We start from the raw sequence: 23,274 nt of genomic DNA on the forward strand, positions 1-23,274 counted from the left end.
AAAATTCTAGCATAAAAGAATCTGTAAACTGCTGATTGCCAGGGGCTTCGTTGTTTTTATACCCAGTGAAGAACCACTTCATACTTGTCCTATATTCCTTTCCTAAGCATCCTCTACTTGTTGGAGTGAGGATACTGGGCTGGGTGGGCCATAGGAATGGGTCTAGTATCTGTATCCTTTTACCTTCATAGGTGATCTCTCCCAGTTTCTACTTGTCATGATGTGGGAAAACACAGAAGAGAGGCCTCCTCTGTCATTTCTGTTGCCGAACAAATTGTTTCATTTATCAGAGCAGTGTGTTAATTTTTTTCTATCACTCTTGATTCTTCTTCTTTTTTTTTTTTTTAAGTTAGGGCTAATTAATTTTTTAGACCTGAAAACCTTTATAAATCTTCCAAAAAATAGAGATTTAAATACAGTGCCTGCCTGTTAACTAAGTATTTTAGTCTCAAAATATCATACTAAACCATTTTTAGCATGATTATTAACTAATTCTTTTTCACGTCTGAATTGAAGGATTTTGCTGTTAGGCATAGAGTTACAAGGATGCTTTGAATGTGTCAGACAGTACATTTTTGCAAGAATGATGTCAATTACATGTGTGAGAGGAATATTCTTTCTTCTTACCTTTCTGCAAACATCCTAAAAACCACATACAGTTCTTTTGAGAAATGCTGAATAATAGTTCACCTACAGTTAATTCACTCTTGATTTATTAAGTTTTTATACTTTCAAAATATATTCAGGACGCCTGAGGACCTCAGTTTGCATTTCTTTATTGTGCAGACACAAGAGCGTTGATCAGCTTTATGTCTGCATGTCAACATATTCTTCCTTGAGTTTTGGCAATTACATTAACCCGGCATTGAGCTCCTCTTGCCACAGGCTGGCATACAGCTCATATGCTCAAGTATCCCAGTTGAATTCACGGAGTTCAGATCAATCACACCTAGTCTCACTACAAGTGAGGTTGGACAGTGATGTATATAGTAGGGAATTGGTGTGTGAATGAGATTACCCCAAAGGGACATGTAATTCGGTGGGAAAGCATAGCTAACATGTTCCCATACTGTTCAGATGGATCACAAATCACAGAATAAATGGATGGAACTAAGAATATCTTTGTCGTTGTGCTCCATTGTAATGACAATGTTGACATTCACTAAATGCTTGCTATGAAGCTAAGATTTATATTACTGCATAAAGCACGCCAGGTATGCTGCAGGTTTTAAGAGTAAGTGCTACTTATGTAGAAAAGATTGGCTACTTAACTGCCATGAATCACTCTATAGGCATTTGTCTTTCAGATGTGTGCACAAGACTTTAGTCAGAGGCTGGGGGAGCTCTTTATGTTCCTGGAGTATACTTCTCTTCTTTATGTGTGGACATAGCATCAATATTTTGATACTAATATCTAAATATTAGTAAATTTTCAGTGGGGTTTCCAACAACCTTCTCCAGCCCTCACTCGTGTCAAGAGCTCAGCAGCTGACTCCTTACTGCTCCCAGGACAGCACCTGGAGAAGACCTTTTTTGGCTCTTAGGACCTACCACTGCTCCTTCCACCTTTATGTTTGCTGTGACTAAAGTAAACTTGCAAGAGGCTTTCCAAAAGCAACATCAACTTTTTTCCAATATAGGACTTCACTGCCTTTTAAGACCTGGAGATTCACATGAGTCAATCAGCAGTATATCTCAGCTGAAAGTTTTCAGCTTTCTTTCTGATCCAAAATAGGATTCAAAGTTTGCTATGGCAAAAATTATGGATTACACTGGTCAATCCTTGGTTTAATTTGGATACAGAGATTGTCCCAAATGCTTGGAAGAAGGTCATGACTGATCAAGCCATTCTTGCCTCTTCCCATTTCCTTGTTGCAGCTTTCTTGATTGTATAAAGAAATGTCCGTATCTATCATCTACTATCTCTACTGTGTGACAGCTGCTTGCCTCCTATTTTTAATACTTTTTTCTCTAATCACTGTCAAGATGAGCTGAGCTACTTCTTGCTTTACTGTACTTACTGGCTGCAACCTCAGGTGTATTCCACTGCAGACTGTAGAAAATAACTCTTTAATGTGAGGCTAATCAATGATGGAGTATCTCAAACAGATGCTCTATTCTTCATTAACAAGAAATCTAGGAGAGGTTCTATACCAGTGGGGAGAGAGTGCAAATTGTGGTGTCTGCACAGCAACATACTCTTAAAGATTTCCATTTACTGTAGAGTAAGAAATTATTTTGAGCTTTAATTGGGCGGTCTCTGACAGGAAACAATGTCCTGTTGATAATCAGTGCTTTTTCATATTTACCCCTTTCCTTTGGCAATAGGACTACAAAAAGCTAAGATAACCCTGAAAAGACTCTGTTCTGGAGGGACTGAAGAAATATAGCAGTAATTCATGAAGAGCAGAACAAAACAGTATATGTGGCAGCCCAGACATTTCTGCTTGGATTTTGTCTTCTCTGAGATGCAAGACAACACCTACTAAAAATACATTTTAAAAAGAATGAGAGTACTTTGAAGATGATAATATGGACTTAAAAGAGGTGTCTGTGGAAGCTGTATTATGTTCAAGACTCATAGAGGGAATGATTCCTTAATTGGTGGAAATGGATGATTTTGATCTTTTAAAAACATAGAAATCAAGGTCTGCTAAAAATTGATACAGTGATAAAGTGACTAGATGAACACTAAGCTAAATGTGTGCAACAACAAGCAATCAAGAAAGCTCAAATGGAAAAAACCCATGATGAACACAAAAGAGAAAGACTTCTGCTTTGAGTGGTATAAAAGCATTTCTGAATACTGTAGGGACATAATTAAATAAAGCTGCTCTAAATTTTGCCTAGTTCCCAGCTCTGCCTATCTATCCACTGAACACAGCATATCTCAAGTGATTTCTGGGTGCCTGATTTGAGACATTTGGGAGTGTCCTGCTCTGCAGAGATAGGTTTATATTCCCTTGTGAAACTCCACTGTTATACAGCATTTACAGAGTTCAGGTAGATAGCTACCTGTATTGCCTATTCCTTTGAGAAGCCTGAAGAGTTACTCTTGATCCTGATTAATTTCTCTGGGACACATAGTTAGCAATAGCCAACTATTACATGACACTACTGTTTAGAAGCCTGGCCACTAGGCTTTTCAAAGGGGACTTAAAATTATGTCTCCTACGGCTCAAGAGAGGGCATCAATAACAGGTTATGAGTTTCATAGACTCTGTCCCTCTTATTGCAAACATGAATGCACAAGTCGTCAGAAGAAAAACCAGAAGTTGCCTGTCCTTGTATTTAGGACACTAACTGCTGTTGAATGCTCATACATTGGTTTTGATAACAGTTTCAAATGTAATGCTTATGCCTTCCATGATTAGAAAATTTAGTTGTTTCCTTCCAAATAAGAGACAGACTCCCTCTTGTCTGCCTGCTTTTTTTTTTCCACCCTTGGCTCTTGAATACTGAATTCTCCCTTTTTGCTAGGAATAATTCTTGGTGTAGGTGGATGAAGTTTCTTGAATAACCATAAATAAGGTTGGTGTGAACTCTGCTATCATAGGAAAGGACGAAATATACAAATTGTGCGGCGTAGGTTTTTATTGTTGTGAGTCCCACTGTGCTGCTCACTTGGCAAGCTAGAACAGACCAAGCAAGGCCACACAGATCCCTATGAAAAAACACAGAAGCTCTTAACTGACACTGTAGGAGCTTCCTGTCCCTTGTGCCTATTTTTATCTCCAACTGTGTACAACTGAAACAAAGAGAGGGGCACAGACCGCAGGGAAAGCAACAAACAGGAAAAAGGATTGAAGAGTCAGAGGAGGACTGTAAAGCATGAAATATATAAAATTCTGCAGTGCCTGTGTTTCAGATGTCTGTTCTGCAAATATGTAAGAAAAATCTATGAAAGAATGAGAAAAGTAATATAGTACTAAGAGATACAAGGAAGCTAGAGATAGGGCTAACTGGTGTATGTGGACTGAGAAAAATGAGTTGACAAGACAATGAAACAAGAAATGTCAGAGATGAGAAGTATAACTTTTGTGGAAGATCTGAAAAAAAGGATGTAACTCACAAAGTGACAAAATGACACAGATGAACAGCATGTATAAAAAGGCACATTTCGCCCTCATTCTTCATTAATTTCACATTCACTAAACCCATTTGTGCAAGATACTGTGTATCTTTATAGCCTGCAGTCACAGGCTCTTTGATGCTGGTTTCAATAAACATGCTGACTGGAGGAGATACCATTCAAGGCAGTAAGAGATCTGTTGATCATATCTCACATGTCTAGCAAACACTATGACCATCCTTAACAATTCTCCTGAGAGCAGTCAGGAGTTCCTCATCTCTAAGACAAGAAGGGATAGAGATCTGCAGGCAGAACTCTGCTGATCATTGTCCTCAGCATGAGACAAGAATAAGTTATGAGCCTTATCTAAATAGACCTGCAAAATTGTTGCTAGTAGTGTTTGAATCTTCAAAGGCTGGGGGGATTGGCTGTTACGTCCCTCATCTCTGGTGACTGATTCAACTCAATACTACTATCACTGATAGCGTGTGCGTCTTATTCTTGCTCTGCTCTGAGACTAGGCCTTGCATTTTTATTTTTTAATATTGTCATCACCAACTGGTTTCAAATTTTTTCCCTGATGTTAAGATTACTTGAAAAATGGAGTCTTGATGTGCTCAGACCTCTGCCCGTTTGGGATAAGATATCAAAGGCAATAATAATTCTCCACACTTTTCTCATGGTTCTTTTAATACATCCTTGTCTTACAGACCACAGACATAGTCCTATTCAGTCCTTTTTTGCTATGGTGTGGACAGAGTCTTATATTTCTAATACTCCCTCATTCTGAAGAAGAAAGGAGGGTGGAGATAAATTTTTACAACTCAGAGCTCTCAGTGAATCTGTCTGTCATATAAGGTTTTGGATAGCTGTGTTTTCTTTTGTAGTTTTTTCCTTAGATCTAATGAAACTTTTCTTTGTTACACCTAATTTGTAAGATATCTTGCTCTTTATGAAAATTCACTTAGTTTACTGGAGGTATTTTGAGCCACATGTTTCAAGTTCTGTAAAACTTTGCTGTGGCAGGCTTTTCAGAATTCAATCTTGTAGCTTTCTCTCTGCTCAGCTGTCAGAATTAAGAGGGGTCTGTATTTGATTCCAGTGTAGTGATGAGGTTACCCCTACAGAGGTCTTCTGCAAGGAATCTTCATATGTCTTATCCATGAATTTCAGTAAAATCCTGCCAAAGTTAATTGTGATATATGATCTGGCATGTTTTATATGAAGTTACATGGTTATGCTGTGGCTCTCCAACACTGGTTGAGAATAGTTTACCAACCATGCAGGCAGAGGATGCATGTGAAGAAACACTTCTTTTGTAGACTTCTGGCTCCTTTGATGGACATTTACTACCCATGTCTTGTGACAGATGAATCCAAGTTAAACTAGAATGTATGCTTGGGCTTTTTGCTGAAGCAGAGTCTATGAGCCTGAATAAAAGTCTCAGTGCGTGTAAAAGTGCTGTGACCAAGAACAGTGTAATAAGTCCATGAAAGTTTTAAAGTTGTTTTTCAGGTAATAATTTTTCAAACCTTAAGACATAATGCAGTGTCTATATAGGTTGGCACAAAGGGTCCTTGAGTAGAAAAGAAATATGCTGGTGAGATTGATGAACTCTGTATGACATCAACTCACTGGTCTTCCACCCTTCTGGTTCCCAGAACAATTCCACAGAAAATGAAAGCAGAAAACTCCATGACTCGTGAAAGGCAATTAAAAACTATTTTAGGTCTTGAAATCCTAAAATGGAGTGCTCCTCCGTGGATTTCTTTCCAATAAGAACACAAAGTGCCTAGCATGTCATTCCCAGTGGGAAGACCAGGACTTCTGATTGGAAATGGTGATGTGATAACAAACTTCATTAAACCTTTTCCCCCCTTCCATCAATCTTTTCAAATCCAGATAGTACTGGCAGGGCCAGTGGAAGACCATCACTTCCAGTACGCACTCTATGACTCTGTTCTCTCAGCTGCTCCCAAGCTTCACTGGAGTTCATAAAAGCCTGAAGATCAAATTGAAAGTGTCATAAGGATGCCCTGATTTTGGTGGCACTTTCTTCATGTTGTTTCATCATTGCTTTTGTGTTCAATTTCTCTTTGCTCCTATTATTGGTATATTGTATTCCTTTCGTCCTTACCTTCCTCAATAATGGATATACTCTATTTTCTTTTACAAGAGGTAGTTCCATACCAGTTCTTTATTTACATCTGATTTCCTATAATCTCAGCTTTTACTTCTTTAAATTTATACTCTGCATCTGTAATGCATAACACTTTTGCATGTATTTAGACCTCAGAATCTATTGAATGTGTGCTGATGGACTTTCAGATTTTTTAACACGTGTCCAAATGGAATATACCTGTTGGACTCATCCTACCACTATGGTTTCTCAGTGCCCACTAACAGAGTAAAACATGAAGACTTTGATTTGCCTGTCTGAAGCTATCTTCAGTAAGATATTGCATTGTTTCAATTATACGAATTTATAAACCCACTAGTATAGATGTAGCTCTATTACTTTAAAGTGCTTTATGTTCTTTTATTTATTTCCATATAGTAGGGAGATTTATATCAATATGAATGTGCCTTTATCAGGGCTTTTGCTGGCTCTAACTAGATCGACAAAAAAATGTTATTTGTGGAATATGTTTATTATTACATCTAAATGCTTTACAGGTAACATGTTTCATTATATGATCTATTTTTTTCAACAGCTTAGCTGGTTTGATTTTTCTTCTCTTGGTTGGTGAGTGGGAATAACAGTGGAGCTACGTGCATTATTTTTTTCTAGAAACATGATCTGCACTTTCTGTTATCTGCTTCACATTCTCTGTAAGGCTTCAGTTAAATCAAAGAAGGCTGTTCAAGGAGGAGGAAACAGGCAGCAAAACAATAATGGAGATAAGTAGATCATGAGGAGAACTATTATTTGGCAAATGCTCCTGATAAGATCCTACCACATAAGCATGGTTTACTACCTCCAGTGCTGAAAACCTAGGATCAGAGAATCTGATCTTTAAAGACAATGGTATGTGAAGTGAGAGCACTAAACAGATTTTTGCATATTTTGCTATAGAGAGGGATACGGAACTGCAGCAAGCAGGCTGATTGTCCCAGGCAAGACATGGGAATGAACCTGAATTATTAACAGCACATGTAAACTTAGGAAAGGAGATATAGGTACAGAACCCTGCTTCCTTTGCTCATCTTCCTATACACTGTATTCCTCTCAGCAATTACTATTTTTTGTTTTGTTTTTCGATTTTTATTTTGAAGAAGCTCTTTCCTGAGCTTCTGTTGTCCATCAGTTACAGGTCACTAGAGATAAAAGTCTTGCAAGTTCCAAACCCATTTGTGACTGTCAGGTTAAAATGGCTGTTAAACAGGAGAATACAACACAAGACTCTGGCAAGGCTGGAGGGTAAAACCGATTCCAAAGAATGACAGTTTTAAGGTGGATAAAAAACCCAATTACAACTATCTGAACAGAATAACACTCGGCTGTGTATTGTGGCCACATCACCAAAAAAGCTTTAAAAAAAGTTATTTTAGAAAATATATTAACATTTTCCGTTATCAGATACTGCACTTTTCCTAATGAAATTGAAAAAAGCTGTGTGTTTGTGTTACATTTTATATTTAGACTCTTCACAGCATGGATAGTCTAGCTTTATTCTGTGGTACTAGTTTGTTCAAAAGATGCACAGATTTTAATAGGTTAGTTTTCTGCCTAATACAAGTTATTATTTGATATGATCCCTCTCCAAAGAGTTGTTCTGTTGCCTTAGGCATATGTTTCCAAATATGTGATTCCAGAGCTTATTAAAAGCACAACTTTCCCCCCATCTTTAATCACAGTATGGCTGCTAATGTACATCTTGTTTATGGCTTTTCATTAAGAGTAACTGATTGTGGTAGTGCTACAGTAAAAGAAAGAATAAAAACACTAACCAGAGAAAATATTCTTAAGTTAAACTTCTAGCTGCAGCATGAATTCACCAATATTTCGCACAACAAATATTGTGGAAGTATTTCTCAGTTACCAGTTTCCTGACTGCTAGCCCCACTGGCTTCCTCATCACAGGGACTTGCTTATGCCACTGCAAGCTCCCAGTGCCAGGGGTTGGCACTACATGGGATGACTGAGTACTAACTGAATTCTACAGTTCTGTAAAGTGGCCAAGTTAAGAATGATCTGAAGCGTACTAAAATTCCTGATTTATATATAGAAAGTTTCTGATTGATTGTATATTTAGACCAATGACAATGTTCTTTCAGCATGAAGTCAAACTTGATGAGGTTGTTAGGACTGTGGAACAGAATCTGTGTAACAACCATGACATTTGCAAAATCTGCTATTACTGTACAGAACACAATTTCCATTGCCCATCTTTATAATTAAATATTGGTTCAACAAGGCTGCACTAATTAGATAGATAAACAATTCTTTTATGCTGACTCTTGATAGTCTTTTTCAACTATATTCTCTTCCCCTTTTTGTGTACTCACTGTTCTGCAATGTATCAACAACTGTTGATGACCTCCTTCTGCAAGGAATCAGCAACCCTTCTTGACCTCCTCTTTGGCACAGCTGGACAGACTAACTATCTATTTTTGATCAGGTTATTTTTCTACACAGAATATGTATATTTTTTATAATGGAATTTCTTAAGTGAATGCTTTTAGATTTAGTTTCTGGATGTAGTATTATGAGATCTACCAATACAGGACTCAAATTCACTAAGACCTATGCAGACAAATAGTGAAAACTGATCCCTACAAGCAAGATTCACTAACATCAATAAACAAACTTAGCAAATCCTATGAAGGCAACTTTGTTAAATTAGTAAAATAACACAGACCAGGTCTTAGTTTTCATAGTTATCCAATAAGTGTCATGTAGCTATCATTCTGCTTTTGTGATTAGAGACATAACTGTTAACTATGATATTATTATTATCAAAGAAACAGCAAACTTTTTGTCAGAGGTTAAGTTGCTTAGATATGAGTGAAGGAATAAGGAGAAAAATGTATAATACAGAAAAAGCTATTATCAACAAGAAGTAATATATTTATTCCACACAGAAACTACGCAGCCCTAGTATATGTTTCAACTAATTTCCTGAACTCCTACATAACAATTTATATTATAAGAGGTATTTAGCATTGGTTCTTTAAAACCTGATCAGAGATGAAAAAAAAGCTTTCTCTTTGACCCCATAACCAAACAGCTGTAAATATTGAAAAAAAAAAATTGTTACAATGGATTTTACTTACCCTCATCCTTCCATTTCTTATTGCTGGTCCATCTTCTGCTAACCGCAACACATACAAATCCATTTTGTACTCCCTTCCTCCTCGAATGCTAAACCCAAAACCTTTGGCTCCTTTCTCCAAATCAACGGTAAAATAATCAAAGTCCTGTATAGACAAATACAAAATGAATGACAATTAACCATATGAACGTCATGGTATGCATTCAAGAAAACTTTAAAATACATTTCTTCAGAAGTGGATCTACCCAACTGATATAAGCAAAGAGACCTTCAAAGTATACTTCTGCACTGACAGACTCTGGCCACTTCTGAAAAGAGACTTTAGCAAAATGTAAATGCCTAAGGCTAAACTACCCTGAAAGGGCATCTTTCAGCAGATGCCTGGTACCAAAAGCTCTCTAGGTGGTTTCCATGTTCAACCTCAATACTGTTATGGTATCACTGTTTATGTCTATGCATAAAGTGCTGATCTGGCAAGTGAGATAGCAGGCAGTTCCTGCATGAGCATCATCACAAATAAAAATTGAGAGACACCTACTAAATTCCCAGCAGAACTTAACATGATCAGCTGGACTGCTTGGAGTCACAAAGTACAGCAACTCTCATCACTTTCAGGAAGAGGTGAGAAGTAGGAGATTTGAGTTTTACCCTTTCTGTGTCTTGCAGAGACTGAGATTCATCTTTCCAGTTTTTCCTTGATGGACCCTAACTACAAGCCCTGTAGAGACGTCTGGGTGGGAACTTGCTCTGCTGCTTCTGATCCATTGGCAACCAAGAGTGCAAGAGCCATAGAATCAGGAGAAAAAAAGAGCAAGCTTGGGTTGTGTAGATCAGTGGTTATAAAATGGAGATAGTGAGAAACAGGTGGTCCGAGCATCTCTCTAAGTGCTAAAAAGCATCTTATAGGGTATGTGCATGGGGATATGGATTTGCTATTTAGATACTAAAATGCATAAAATTTGCAGAGGGTTCTTTGGATCCCATTTAAGACTTTGGGTATTTTCATTGATATGGTTTATGTGTCTGGCTTTAAAAATATGGACATAGAAACCATCTATATATGGTTCAGCATATAGAGTCTAGAAGTTTACATTCTCTTATTTATTTTTCTGACCTCTATTTTTGTCTGCCTTCATGTAAGGAGAAAGGCAGATTTTTTTTGAAAGTCTGAACTTTGGGCTAAATTCTCAAACCTTCACAGCTGTCAGTAAATATTTCTCATCAGCAGAGTCTTGTCCAAGGTAACATAACTCATTGTATAAGGTTTTTTTCTTTGAATTTGTAAGATCATGCCTGATGTCAAAGAAATCAGTTGCAAAAGCTAGTTTCTCCTCATCCAGACTATTACCAACAGAAATATAATTTTATTACTCAGGATTCACATTTATTTATTTATGTATGTATTTGGATTAGGTAAAATCTTCATTTTCAATAATGCTGTAGAAATGCAGTCTGACCTAAGTACGTCCACTGGTGACAACTGTATTATGTTCCTAGGACTACAAATATTTCTATGCTGACGCAAAGGCATCTTATCTTAGAAATTTTATTTTAATTCTCCAGTACCTTAAAAATAGTGTTTATTTAACATTATAGTCACATAATTATAAATGTAGTGCTATTTGACAGATCACATAGCTCTTCATTAACATTAACGGTTTTGAAGTAATTTCCTCTATGGAGAAATAGTATCTCAGAGTAAATACAATAAAAGTGCCTTTTTTTTCTATAATGTCACCTTTTCTACCAGTATACATGATCTCTCCCTACAGACCCTAATGCTTTCCGTTTAGGAGTGCTCTAAGTATTTCAGCTTGTACCTGGGGCTGCCTGTACTCTGACAGAGGGTACTGCCTGGTGTCGGGCGAATGCTGCCTGTAATCTATTAAGGGTGGCTGCCTGTAGTCGAGAGGTGGTGGCTGCTGGTAATCCATCACTGGAGGATGCCTGTAGTCCAGTGGAGGCTGTCGGTAGTCTGTTGAGGACTGCCTGTAGTCTGTAAATGGAGGTTGCCGGATATCAGGCTTCACATCCTGTCTGGCTTTTACTTCTGACCTATAACTGAGAAAGGCAAAATGACTTAGTTCCAGAAAGCGTCAAAACCTTAAGAATATGCATTACATGCAATACTGAGGAGCGAAAGCAAACTGCCTGACTGCAAAATTGCATAAAATGAGTTTTCACAGACAAGTAAAACCTTTGGGGGTAAATAGCGAGGCATTCAAAAACAGTGAGTGCTTTTGAAACATGGACATAAGCAATTTTCCATCTGTGCAATTTTTCGACTTGTATCAGTGGGATCAGGATTAGGCTCAAAGGGACAGAGATCATAGAACCATAGAATGGTTTGGGTTGGAAGGGACCTTAAAGATCATCTAGTTCCAACTCCCCTGCATGGGCAGGGACACCTTCCACTAGCCCAGGTTGCTCAAAGCCTCATCCAATCTGGCCAATGAACAGGAAAAGCATCTTGATTCCTACTTATCTTGCCTACTTGGAAGATGAAACTGCATGTGAAAATCCCCACAATACTCACTATAAAATAATGCAGTGAGTTTGTAAAGTGCTTTTTTCTCAAATTAATATTTCTATAGAGTAAATGGAAGATCAGTGCCGACATTTCATAGCCCCTCTGCTTCATTGACATAAACTATTATTATTGTGAGCTTCTTAAAGTTAAACAAGGATACACTCTTTGTAATAGATGTTATCTTTTTAATGAAAGATATTCTTTGATATATCATCTATTAATATAGTGAATATTATTATTACACATTCCCTACAATACTATCTGGCTACAAGTCTGCAGCAGGTCATATCAGTAGTTATGCACAAAGGTAATAGGGTGAAAGGAAAACAAATCTAGCTAATGAGGAATTAATAAGAAGTAAAATATTGCTTTAATTGGTAACTGGCTACAGGAAGATGAGATCTAACATTTCAAAGCAAATATGACTTTCTGTAGTACAGTGACTAGTTATTAATTTACTCAGATGGAAATCATGGCTGCCTTACTAGTGCATAATGGCATTTCACAATTCAGGGTGAAGTAAGGAATATTTCTCACTGCACACCTCCATACCTCAGCCATGTAACATGCTGAATGGACACAAAGGATGTCCCAAACCTTTTTAGCAAGGTAATTCTGTAATAGTGGTTTGAGTTAGATTTAACAAATATTTTCACATAGTGGTTGTATTTACACTCTCCCCTAGGTGCCAAAGGAAATATTTTTTTCCTATACAGGAAATATACAGTTCTAACTCTGCTTTATTAATGGTCTGGAAGTTTTCAGTTGATGAAGTGACCATGTATGTACATGTACACTTGCAGATACATGGACACATATAAATTGTGGAAGGGATTTTGAAATGTACTTATTAATTTAAAAAAATTAAATTCTGAAAAAAGAAAACATTGGTTTTGATCATGTTAATTTACATATTAAAAGATAAACTAAATAATCTAAACATTTCAAAATGTTTCAGATACGTTTCAAAACTTCATTATTAATATAATTACAGTAACATTACGGCAAATCTTCCTACACACTGGCTTTAATTAGCTGAATGTCTAACCAGACACAAAAATATCAGAACTATTTCGCTTTGGCTTTTCTGAGAAGATGAAAATAGTCTGCTGCCACATGTTCTTTTAAAACCTGTACATGGCATCTATAATAAGACCTGCATAATACATGCATAATACATGCAATCCTCTTACTTTCTTTACTCAGTATCATGATCCTGTAAAAAGAAGACGGAGAACAGGCTTACGGTGATACTGAGCCTTATTAATATTGGAAGTAAAAATACTAGTTAGTATTCATGAGAGTTTTAAATATCTCACAGTATTATGATTTTCATACAGAAACAATATATGTGGCTGTAATCTGACATAAAATCTAGTGAAAAATGTTGCTATATGAACTAGCAATAATGGACCTCTTTCTGGAATAAGAGTCATCCTTTGGCAGGTTTCCAACATATGACCACAGGTGTATCCCAGAAGATGATGCTTTTATTTACAGTTGGAGGCATTGTAATTTTTGCTGAATACATAAATGATGACATGACCAATTATAGTTTGTGTTTTTCAGTAAAACTATTACAGAATTTCTTTCTGGAACTTTAGTTAATATAGTTTACTTGTCCCCTCTGAAAACTCAGAATTCAACAGACATTTAATACTGACTTACAACTGTGCAGAGAGACTTTTGTGAAAGCTTTGCACTGGATTTTGTCAGAAACGTGTCTCCTAAGAGGTGATCACTTTTGGAAAAAGTACTCAATGAACTATAAGGCAAAGAAATTTTGCAAGTGTGACTAATTGAGAAAAAATAATTTTGGGCCAGTGAAAATGCTACATCTGTTAAGCAAGGAGAATCAGAGTTCATAGTGTCTAAATCACAACTGAACTCAAGTATCTCCAGAAGGAAAAAGTTGCAAATCTGTAACCACCACCATTGGGGAAGAGGGTCTTGATGAGGTATGTTGGTTACTGAAGATTAATACAAAGACAATGTAATCAGCCTCATTTAACATGCCAAAAATTAATCCAAGGACTTAGTGTTGATTGTAGATCACAGAAAGTTGTATTATCCCACAGCCTAACATGCTTTTTATATATACAGCTTTTAACACAGATGATGACAAATTTTCTCTCCCCTACCATTTAATTTCCATCACAGACAAGTCTGTAAATGCACATGCATAAGTTACACATGAGAAATTGGCTGGAAAATGATACACCATACATAAAACTTGTTATGAAAACATCTTCCTGATACCAGAACTCTAATAGACAAAAAGAAGAAAAAAAAAAGACATGTAAGATAATGAAAAAAAGGCCACCTCATGATCAGATATTGATATACCCATATTTTATAAGTTGTAGTGACATAAGAAAGTAGTATGTTAGCAATGAAATTATTAGGAAGCAATACTTCAGTGTTTAGTTCCTTGGCAAACATGATCCTGACGGATGTTTGAGGAAGGATGACTAGACTCTTACTGATAATGGTGTGTTTCACACCTGAACAAGACTTACAGGTCACCCTGGCATGCAGAGCTCGTGCTCTGTGAGCACAACCACAGGACCATGGCTTGTTGGAGCCCCACAGGCGATGGCTCACAGCCGCTAAACCAGCGCAAGGGTGTCCTGTGGTCCTCACAGGAGGTAGAGGCTGGAGCAGCTGCTCTTACCTGTTTTCATGTCCCTGCAGCTGGAGGGGCTGTGGAGGCTGTGGCTGGGCGATGGGGCTGTGCTGGGCGACAGGGCTCTGTTGTGCCAGGGGACTCTGCTGGGCCATGGGGCTGTGCTGCTGGGCCATGGGGCTCTGCTTCTCTGAGCTGGGGGCCGAGGCTGGGCTGTTGAGCTCTGTGCAATAGGAAGCTGGAGATTAAAGACCTGTCACAGTGCAGCATTTAATAAAAGGCAAAGGTAGACAATATTAATTTTTGGTCACACACTACCTTCGAAAATTTATGCTTTGTCGTTTTTACTCTCTTGGGTTATAATTAGATTATAAGACATCTGAACCTAATGGGCTCCTTTTGATAGTCTGTGGACTCTGAAATCCTGGTCACTTCTATAACTCTGGTTGACACCTCCATTATTTAAAACCCAGCGGAACAAGGCAAATTGCTTCTGTGTTTCATGTTTTCTTTTAAAGCTTAGCAAGACTGATCATAGAATCATAGAATAGTTTGGGTTGGAAAGGACCTTTAAAGGTCATCTAGTCCAACCCCCCTGCAGTAAGCAGGGACATCTTCAACTAGATCAAGTTGCTCAGAGCCCCATCCAACCTGAACTTCAATATTTCCAGGGATGAGGCATCTACCACCTCTCTGGGCAACCTTGTTCCAGCATTTCTCTACTTTCATGTAAAAAAATTCTTCCATTTATCTAGTCTAAATCTGTCTTCTTTTAGTTTAAAGCTATTACCCCTTGTCCTATTGCAACAGGCCCTACTAATACGTTTGTCCTCATCTTTCTTATAAGCTCCCTTTGAGTACTGAAAGGCCACTATAAGGTCTCCCTGGAGCTGCCTTTTCTCCAGGCTGAACAACCCCAACTCTCTCAGCCTGTCCTTATAGGAGAGGTGTTCCATCTCCCTGATCATTTCTGTGGCCACTCCTCCATGTCTTCCCTTTGCTGAGGACTCCAGAGCTGGACACAGTACTCTAGGTGAGGTCTCATCAGAGTGGAGTAGAGGGGCAGAATCACCTCGCTCAACCTGCTGGCCACACTTTTCTTGATGCAGCCCAGGATATGGTTGGCCTTTTGGACTGTGAACGCACGTTGTCAGCTCACGTCTAACCTTTCATTCATCAGTACCCCCATGTCCTTCCCCATAGGGCTGCTCTCAATCCCTTCATCCCTCAGCCTGTATTTATACTGGGGGTTGCCCCAACCCGTATGCAGGATCTTGCACTTGGTCTTCTTGAACCTCATGATGTTCACATGGGCCCACTTGAGATTGTACAGGTCCCTCTGGATGCCATCCTGTCCCTCAGGTGTGTCAACCACACCACTCAGCTTGGTGTTGTCTGCAAACTTGTTGACAGTGTGCTTGATCCCACTGTCTATGACATTGATGAAGATATTAAACAGTACTGGTCCCAGTATGGACCCCTGAGGGACACCACTCATCACTGATCTCCCTCTGGACATTGAGCCGTTGACCTCTACCCTCTGGATGTGATCATCCAGCCAATTCCTCATCCACCAAACAGTCCACCCATCAAGTCCATATCTCTCCAATGTAGAGAGAAGGATGTTGTGGGTGACCTTGTAAAAGGCCTTACAGAAGTCCAGACAGATGACATCCGTAGCTCTTCCCTTGTGCACTGATGTAGTCACTCCATCACAGAAGGCCACTAGGTGGTCAGGCAGGACTTGCCCTTGGAGAAACCATGCTGGCTGTCCCAAATCACCTCCCTGCCTTCCACGTGCCTTAGCATAGCTTCTAGATATTTGAAATACTTTTTGTTTTGGAAAAAAACTTTTCCTTTGAGAGAATGAATGATTTTATTGCTTTTACCACTGTTATAGGATGACAGACTGTTGTCACAAAAGCTAAAACAGTGGTGTGCTTGTGTTAGCTCCTGCTGTCTTTGAGCTCAACAAGAGTGTTCTATCTTTTTTAAATCTTTGGGAACTGTGAACAGTAAAACCAATCTCAACAAATTCTGACTAACCAGCTAAACTGATGTTTTATTTCACTGTATTGTGCCAAATGACTAGAGTTCCACATAGGAACACTGGAGAAAAACAGAGTCCTTCTTGCCAAAACACATAAAATTCAAGAAGACAGAGAGGCTGGGATAGGAAATGTGGCCTCGTAGCCTTGTTACAAATAAAGGATGCCGATCTCCCTTCAGGCTTCCTGCTGCACTTGGGGGAAGACACATTTGGCACTGAGCTCATATTGAATATATTTCTCCAGACACATGGCACAGTTAAGTGTGCTCATCATTTACCTGTTAAGAAGCATAAATGAGAGAGACTTCACCCACAAGAGGACAAAGCACTGCAGAAGTGATTGGTCATGCATTATCAACGGCAGAGGTACACATTACATTTTATTTCTGCTTGCAACAGAGTAAGACCAGTGTGGTGTGGTGCAAAGCATCCAGAATGGACACACGTATGGCTGAGCATCCCTAAACAGCAATAGCTATGCACAATCCAGATCTTGCCTAGTTTTATATTTGAATCCAATTTGAATTTTGAATTATTTAATTTTTTATTATTTAACATGTTTGTCCCCTATGACTGCACATTTCCAATGGCTCTCTACTTATTTAATTTATGCTCATAATTATTTAAAAAAAAATCGGCTACTTTATTAAAAATCTTTTCCGTTTAGGCTTAATTGTCAAAAAAGCTTGTATATTTGCACTTAAAACACTCCTCATGCAGGGATAAGCAATACTTGCCTGTGTAATTACTATGCTTTAGGCTTTAATTGCCCATTTTGCATCTGTGAGTCTCTTTTGTATTGCAAAGTTTCAGAGATAAAGATTGGGAATGCTGTCCCTCACTTCTACATTACTCTCATAACTATGGATGAACTACTAAAATTATAAGCTGCTTCTAAAACTGCTTTGCATTTATATGGTATTCTTCACCTGAAAGTACATTACACAAGTATTAGATTTTTTCCTAATTTTATAAGCTGGGAAGCTAATATCAGAAGGCAAATGAGGTGTCCAGTGTCACACAGAGAAGCCATGCCTTGGGCACAGATCATTTCTCACCACTAGCACCTGAGAACATCTTGTAACACTGCATCTCAGATGCACCTCTTCTTTCTTTCTAATTTATGGTATCCATCTCTCACACTGAACTATTAGCAATTTGCTCATATGCATTAATACAGGTACCAGGGAGGCCAACATAAGCTGCATGGACTGCATGCAGCATCACACTTGTTTGTAGATGCTTGTGAAACTGAGCTCCAGTGAATATACAGCAGCTCTTTGGTGTGGATGCTGAACTTGTGTATGTTTGTGTTTTTCTGTTCACTGAACTTATTTAACAAAGTAGGTAAGCTTCCTCAGTTGCAGTCTCTGGCCAGCATCAGACTATTTCCTTGTCCCATTGCTGGATGTAGCACCAGAAGGTGATGGTCATGCAACTGGAGCATGGATTATTAAGTAATTACATTACTTGCTGTGTGGCATGTCTAGTTCTAATGGTATTTGTTGCTGAGGTACAAAGCCACAGTCTTATTAATATGGTACAATTCACACACCAATACAGTACATCACTAAAGTAAAAAATGGCTCTGAGATCAACATTAAACCCATGAAACCAACATCAAAACTTCTTCACTGATTAGCTGTGAAGTAATGACCAGAATAATGACTCTGTCCCCTTATCCTCACCTTGCAAATGAGATAATATAGGGTTCAGTTCTTTCCTGCCTTGTGCATTTTTAGTGAAATACATGGAGGAAACTATGAAATCTGAACTCTTCCTTCACATCACTTTTTGTCACAGGTAGCTGATAGCTGAACATGCCTGGTGACAGTCATTGCAGTCTCTTTTGAGTCTCACTGACAAACTTGGGTTTGGTTTGTAGCAGGATATAAGGGAACAAACTCAAAACCTGGCTCTCTTGTAGGATGCTTTGCCATGTAGAAGACGATTCTTCCAAAAGACATTAACACTGACTCTCTGGTGCTCAGCTCTCTCTCAGTTTTCTCCAAGTTTGCTTCAAATGCCATTTCATAACTAGAAACATTTTCAGGAATACAGGTATTTGAGCTGGTTCTAAGCCTGTAATTTTGGTGTGCTGTATGTTACAGATGAGAAAGGGAAACAAAAGATGTTCTTTCAAGTAGTGACATAATTCAAGCTAATTGGCGTCTACTTAAAATTTTCTTCCTGTTTTTAAGAGCCATTGACTTACCCTCCTGAGGAATGATGCGAAGAGTTACACTGAGACCTGCATCTTTAATTAGCTTCACAATATCTGCGTGAGGCATGTTAATAATAGACTGGCCATTCACAGCTAAGATCCGGTCTCCAACTTTAAGTTTTGCACAGCGATCCGCAGGACTTCCATCAATTATCCGGCCTATTTTATGGGGTACAGCTAGACAAGGAACAATAGTCACAGTTAACATATGCTGAAATGAGTGGTGATGTTCACAAGAAAATTAGTTCATTTGGAAGACAGTTCTATATGAATTAAAAAACAGCTTGTGTATAAACATATGAGAATATAAGTTCTTATACAATGCCATTTGCATTAACGCAGTACAGCTTTCACTAAAAATTCAGAATCCAGATGTGCATGTATGCATGTTATATATATATGAAGTCAAAAATCAGTTTATGGTTCAGCTAGTTTGCAAACCTGGCACATAACAAGATGATAAACAGATCAGGAGAACAATAAGGCATTAAAACAGCAAAAAGGATAAATTTGCACAATAAGTAGTAGTCATAAATTGCCTCCCACTTCCTAGTTTAGAGAATTTCTTTATTTGCATGTTGCAATTGAGGCACTACAAACATGATTTATTTTATATACAAATAGATCTTATTACTAAAAATGCCCAGAGGTCACTGAATTGTTCTCCTACTCCATTCAAATATGTTAATTTATAAACAGAAATTATACTGAAGATTTATTGAGATGTGCAGCTTTCTAATTAGATACATGCTGGCGTGAATTTATAGTTAATTATGAGTGCATAGACACATTTACTACATCAAACAGACACACCCCTACATTCTCAACATATTGCAGATCAACTTTGCTTCTCCTTGTGCTCTTTGTGTTTCTCCACCTTTCTGTGTACTTCACCTCTTTTCTTGTTCTGTCTTTTCTCTCATTTTCCATTAAATTTTATAAATACTACTCTTGATCTTTCTTGCAGTGTTTCTTCCCTATTCTCTGCTTTTTAACTAAATGCATATACTAAAGCTGACTATTCTCCCTGTCTAGGATCCCCAAAGAACACGTTCTTTTTCTTTCTGTCTACTACTCATAAATACATTTATCATAATTAAATTTGCCTATATATTCTGCTAATATCCTAATGATGTCTGAGCATCCTTCTCCAATACCATACTTCAGTCTTGGCAAACTTAGCACAAAGCTGCTCGGCTTCACTATCCGCCTGCAACTGGTGTTCAAAACCAGGTTTTTTGTGTGGTGTTTTTTGTTGTTGGTTTTTGGTTGTAGGGTGGTGGTTTTTTTTGTTTTTTTGTTTTTTTTTTGTTTAAATTTTAATAATATGTCATTAAAATTCTAGTATCTAAAGAGAATTTGGAAAAGGTGAAAGAAAATATTAATTTTTTGGGGGGGAAATATCTAGACTATCAATGCTCATATAAAACAAAGCTCTAACAGGACACGTGTTCAGAATATGCCACCACTGCGAAACAAATTTCTCAGCCCTCTGATAAACATTCCCTGAAGGTGGTGGTGACAAACACAGATTGCACATCTCATGCAAAGGCACAATACACATACCTCAAAATGACTTGTTTCTAGTACAGACACAAGTGTTGTTTACAGTGTTAAAAATTAATTTTCTGAGAACTAAAAATATAAGTGAGTACTCTGAAGTGCAAGCCATTGCACTTCATGCTGCTTTACCACTATAGTTCAGGCAAGAATATAAATTAAATTATGGCTTTAGTCATATGGACACAACTAGTGTACTTCAGAAATACCTTGCTGTTTAAGAAATAAGCATCTAATTTATGTCACAACATTTAAACCTTTCTATGTTTTAAAATATACTAAATATGAATAGCCACACTTTGTACAAAATTTGTGGTTTTGCTCTTGATGCAGATGTATAACTGCCACTCATGCATATCAGTAAGTAAATAAGTAAAAGAATAACCTGGCTCTGAAACAGTTTACTTTCACCCAGAGCCTTTCGCATCAAGTAAATTCTTAAAGCATCCCCACAAATCTTTTAAGCTAAGACTACAACATGCCTGTTTCTGGTATATGTAATAAAAAAAATCTGTCTGAAATTACCATGTCTGTCCTACACATCAGTGGAGATCTGAAAATGAGACTGCCTTATATGAAAGAGCAAGAAATTTAGTAGGAATAAAGAATGGGAAGTATCATGGCCAAGAAGCCATAGTTAAAATTCCCATACTTGCCATTTCTAACCCTAAAGAAGGTGATTTTGCTAGCCTAAATAATTAAGTAGAGACATAATTTCAGTAGTGAGGGGGGTGGGTATGTGAGAAGTCCTTTTAATTTGCCGGAACAATTTTTGTTGGATTTCTTGCACCTGACAAATAATGTAGGAGGTGTCTCCATGTTTGAGATGTCTGCATGTTTGATATGTCTGCTGAAATCAAAGCTGGAGGTGGAAGAGCCATTAGAGTCCAATTCTGCTCCAGATCAGAGAAAAGGGAAGGGAGGGAGAAAGAGGAGGAACTTTGTATTCCTTTTTTTCCCCTCTTAAGCCTAATGGCCTTCACCTTCCCGATAAAGGTATCTACTCTAAATGTGTTGGTATCACTGCACTCCCTTGTTCCTGACATGCTATGAAAGGATCAACAGTAGGTGACCTTCAGAACAAAGCTCGTGTCTGTTGAAGTACCTTTTCTGCTGCACTTTGTTTTTGAGGATTTAATGCTCCTCTTCGAGGTTGTACTGGTGCAACGTGTGGTCATATGTTATTGCTCAAGAGTGGGGTGTGGAAAGCTTTTGCAGAAGGAACCCGAATCTCCATCAGATTCTGCAAAGGAGACTGCTGCTATGCTCTATCAGGGTTTTATGGGCAAATCCAGTGAATTATTAATGAAACTCACAGCCATTCAGCAGAAGCTGGTTACTGTGTATTTCTAGATAATATGAGCAGAAGTTTATATCCTGGTTTCTTCTCTCCCAGTAACATCCCAAGGAGTTTCTGGTCTCTGCTTGCTCTCTTCAGTGGAGCTCTGCTTGAGTCTCCTCCTAAGCCACAATATACTGGCCACCATGGTCCCTGCTGCTGCCCTGACAGGGGAGGATTTCTTTAGGGATTTATTTACAAGCATGAGTGTTTCTAAAGTGTCCAGGTTATCTAATGTGCAGGTTGTTCACAAAAAATATGAACATGTTACAATGTGTTAGAAAACTTTTACATTTTTAAGAGCCTTTTGTGGTGAAATACTTACTGTGAAGGGATAAGAAGGAGCTACTCTCATTGGGGATTAATTAGGTAAAAGATAAAGAACAAAGGTAGAAATGAACTGTGAATTTTCATAATGGAGAATTTTTATCATTCAGAAGGTCACATCTAAAACAGGCGTGGAAGAGCTGTGAAACTGTCAGTACGAAGTAGGTTGAGTGAAGTGGCAGAGAAGATCTCATGAAAAGAAATGCAAGATGATGTACATAGGGAAAAAATGCCAAGCTTAAGCAGAGATAGGCCCTAAATTAATTATTACCGCTCAAGAGATCTTGAAATAAGTGTGCCTACTTCTCTATAAGCATAAACTCAGTAAAACAGTAAATGGAATTTTAAGAGTTAGAAAAAGAATAGTAAATGAAAAAAATGTTTTCTAGTTACTATGGTGCACCTAAAGTCTGAGTATTGCTGATAGTGTCAGTATCCTCATCCCAAAAATCACAGCAGTGAACTTGCAAAGATTCAGAGAAAGACAGCATGGCAGTCAGAAGCAGAAAAGAGCCTCTGCTCAAAGGAGTAGTCCATGAACTCACTACGTGCAGCTTGGAGGAGGCGTGGCAACCTTCTGGAGGGCCAGAAGAATGAAAGGATTCAAAAAAGGGATTAGCCAGATTCACAGGGGTAAATCCACGGCTGATTAAAACAGAAAGTTGTTGTGAAAGCTGAGGAGATGTTTGGGGAAGGTCCCTGTGTGCTGTAGGTGCTGTCCTATCTGCCACTGGTCATGGACAGGGACACCTCGGAGCTGCACGGCTCTTCAGTCTCTCCCAGCATCGCAGGTCTCTTCTTGGGAAGAAACCTCCCATGTTTGGCATTCAATTAGGGTTTTGTTAAAACATCTTTTTTTTTTTTTTTTTCTGAAATTGGATCTTCAGTGCTTTATCTTTATATATGCAGATCATTTAATAATGTAGCCTTTTATAGGAAGTCCCAGATCACTTGACTGGTGGTAAATGATTCCACTCGCCCTTAAAAATTTTTACTAATCTATTCACACCTCTTTTAAGAATTTGCCACAAGCTGCTCTCCAAACATATGTACATTTTGAACAGTGGCAGCATGTGTATGGATTAGACTCTGCAGAGAATTTTATCCACTTATTTCAAAACATGGAGTTACCTGAGCAGCATTTAATATTAGCAGGCTATACAGAAATACTTAGATTTGTGCCTTTTTTTTTTTTCAAGAATCCCATTATTCACACTAAGAGTGAGCACAGAAAATAAGCTTCCCCTCTGCAGGACAATTAATTTCTTAG

General features: G+C 38.1%; 1 protein-coding gene across 12 annotated transcripts in view; it reads right to left on the reverse strand.

Moving 5' to 3' along the window:
- MAGI2 (membrane associated guanylate kinase, WW and PDZ domain containing 2) overlaps positions 1–23,274 on the reverse strand; it is a 789,209-nt gene that overhangs the window by 50,682 nt on the left and 715,253 nt on the right. For all 12 annotated transcript variants that reach the window (XM_074903407.1, XM_074903401.1, XM_074903395.1 and 9 more), the window contains 4 exons: positions 18,770–18,955; positions 14,553–14,727; positions 11,169–11,409; positions 9,350–9,493 (listed from right to left, as the gene is read on the reverse strand). In XM_074903407.1, the coding sequence (XP_074759508.1) occupies positions 9,350–9,493; positions 11,169–11,409; positions 14,553–14,727; positions 18,770–18,955 (746 nt within the window). The remainder of the gene's footprint in view (positions 1–9,349; positions 9,494–11,168; positions 11,410–14,552; positions 14,728–18,769; positions 18,956–23,274) is intronic.

The sequence above is a fragment of the Athene noctua genome, chromosome 3 (assembly GCF_965140245.1).
Source record: "Athene noctua chromosome 3, bAthNoc1.hap1.1, whole genome shotgun sequence".
Taxonomy (NCBI): domain Eukaryota; kingdom Metazoa; phylum Chordata; class Aves; order Strigiformes; family Strigidae; genus Athene; species Athene noctua.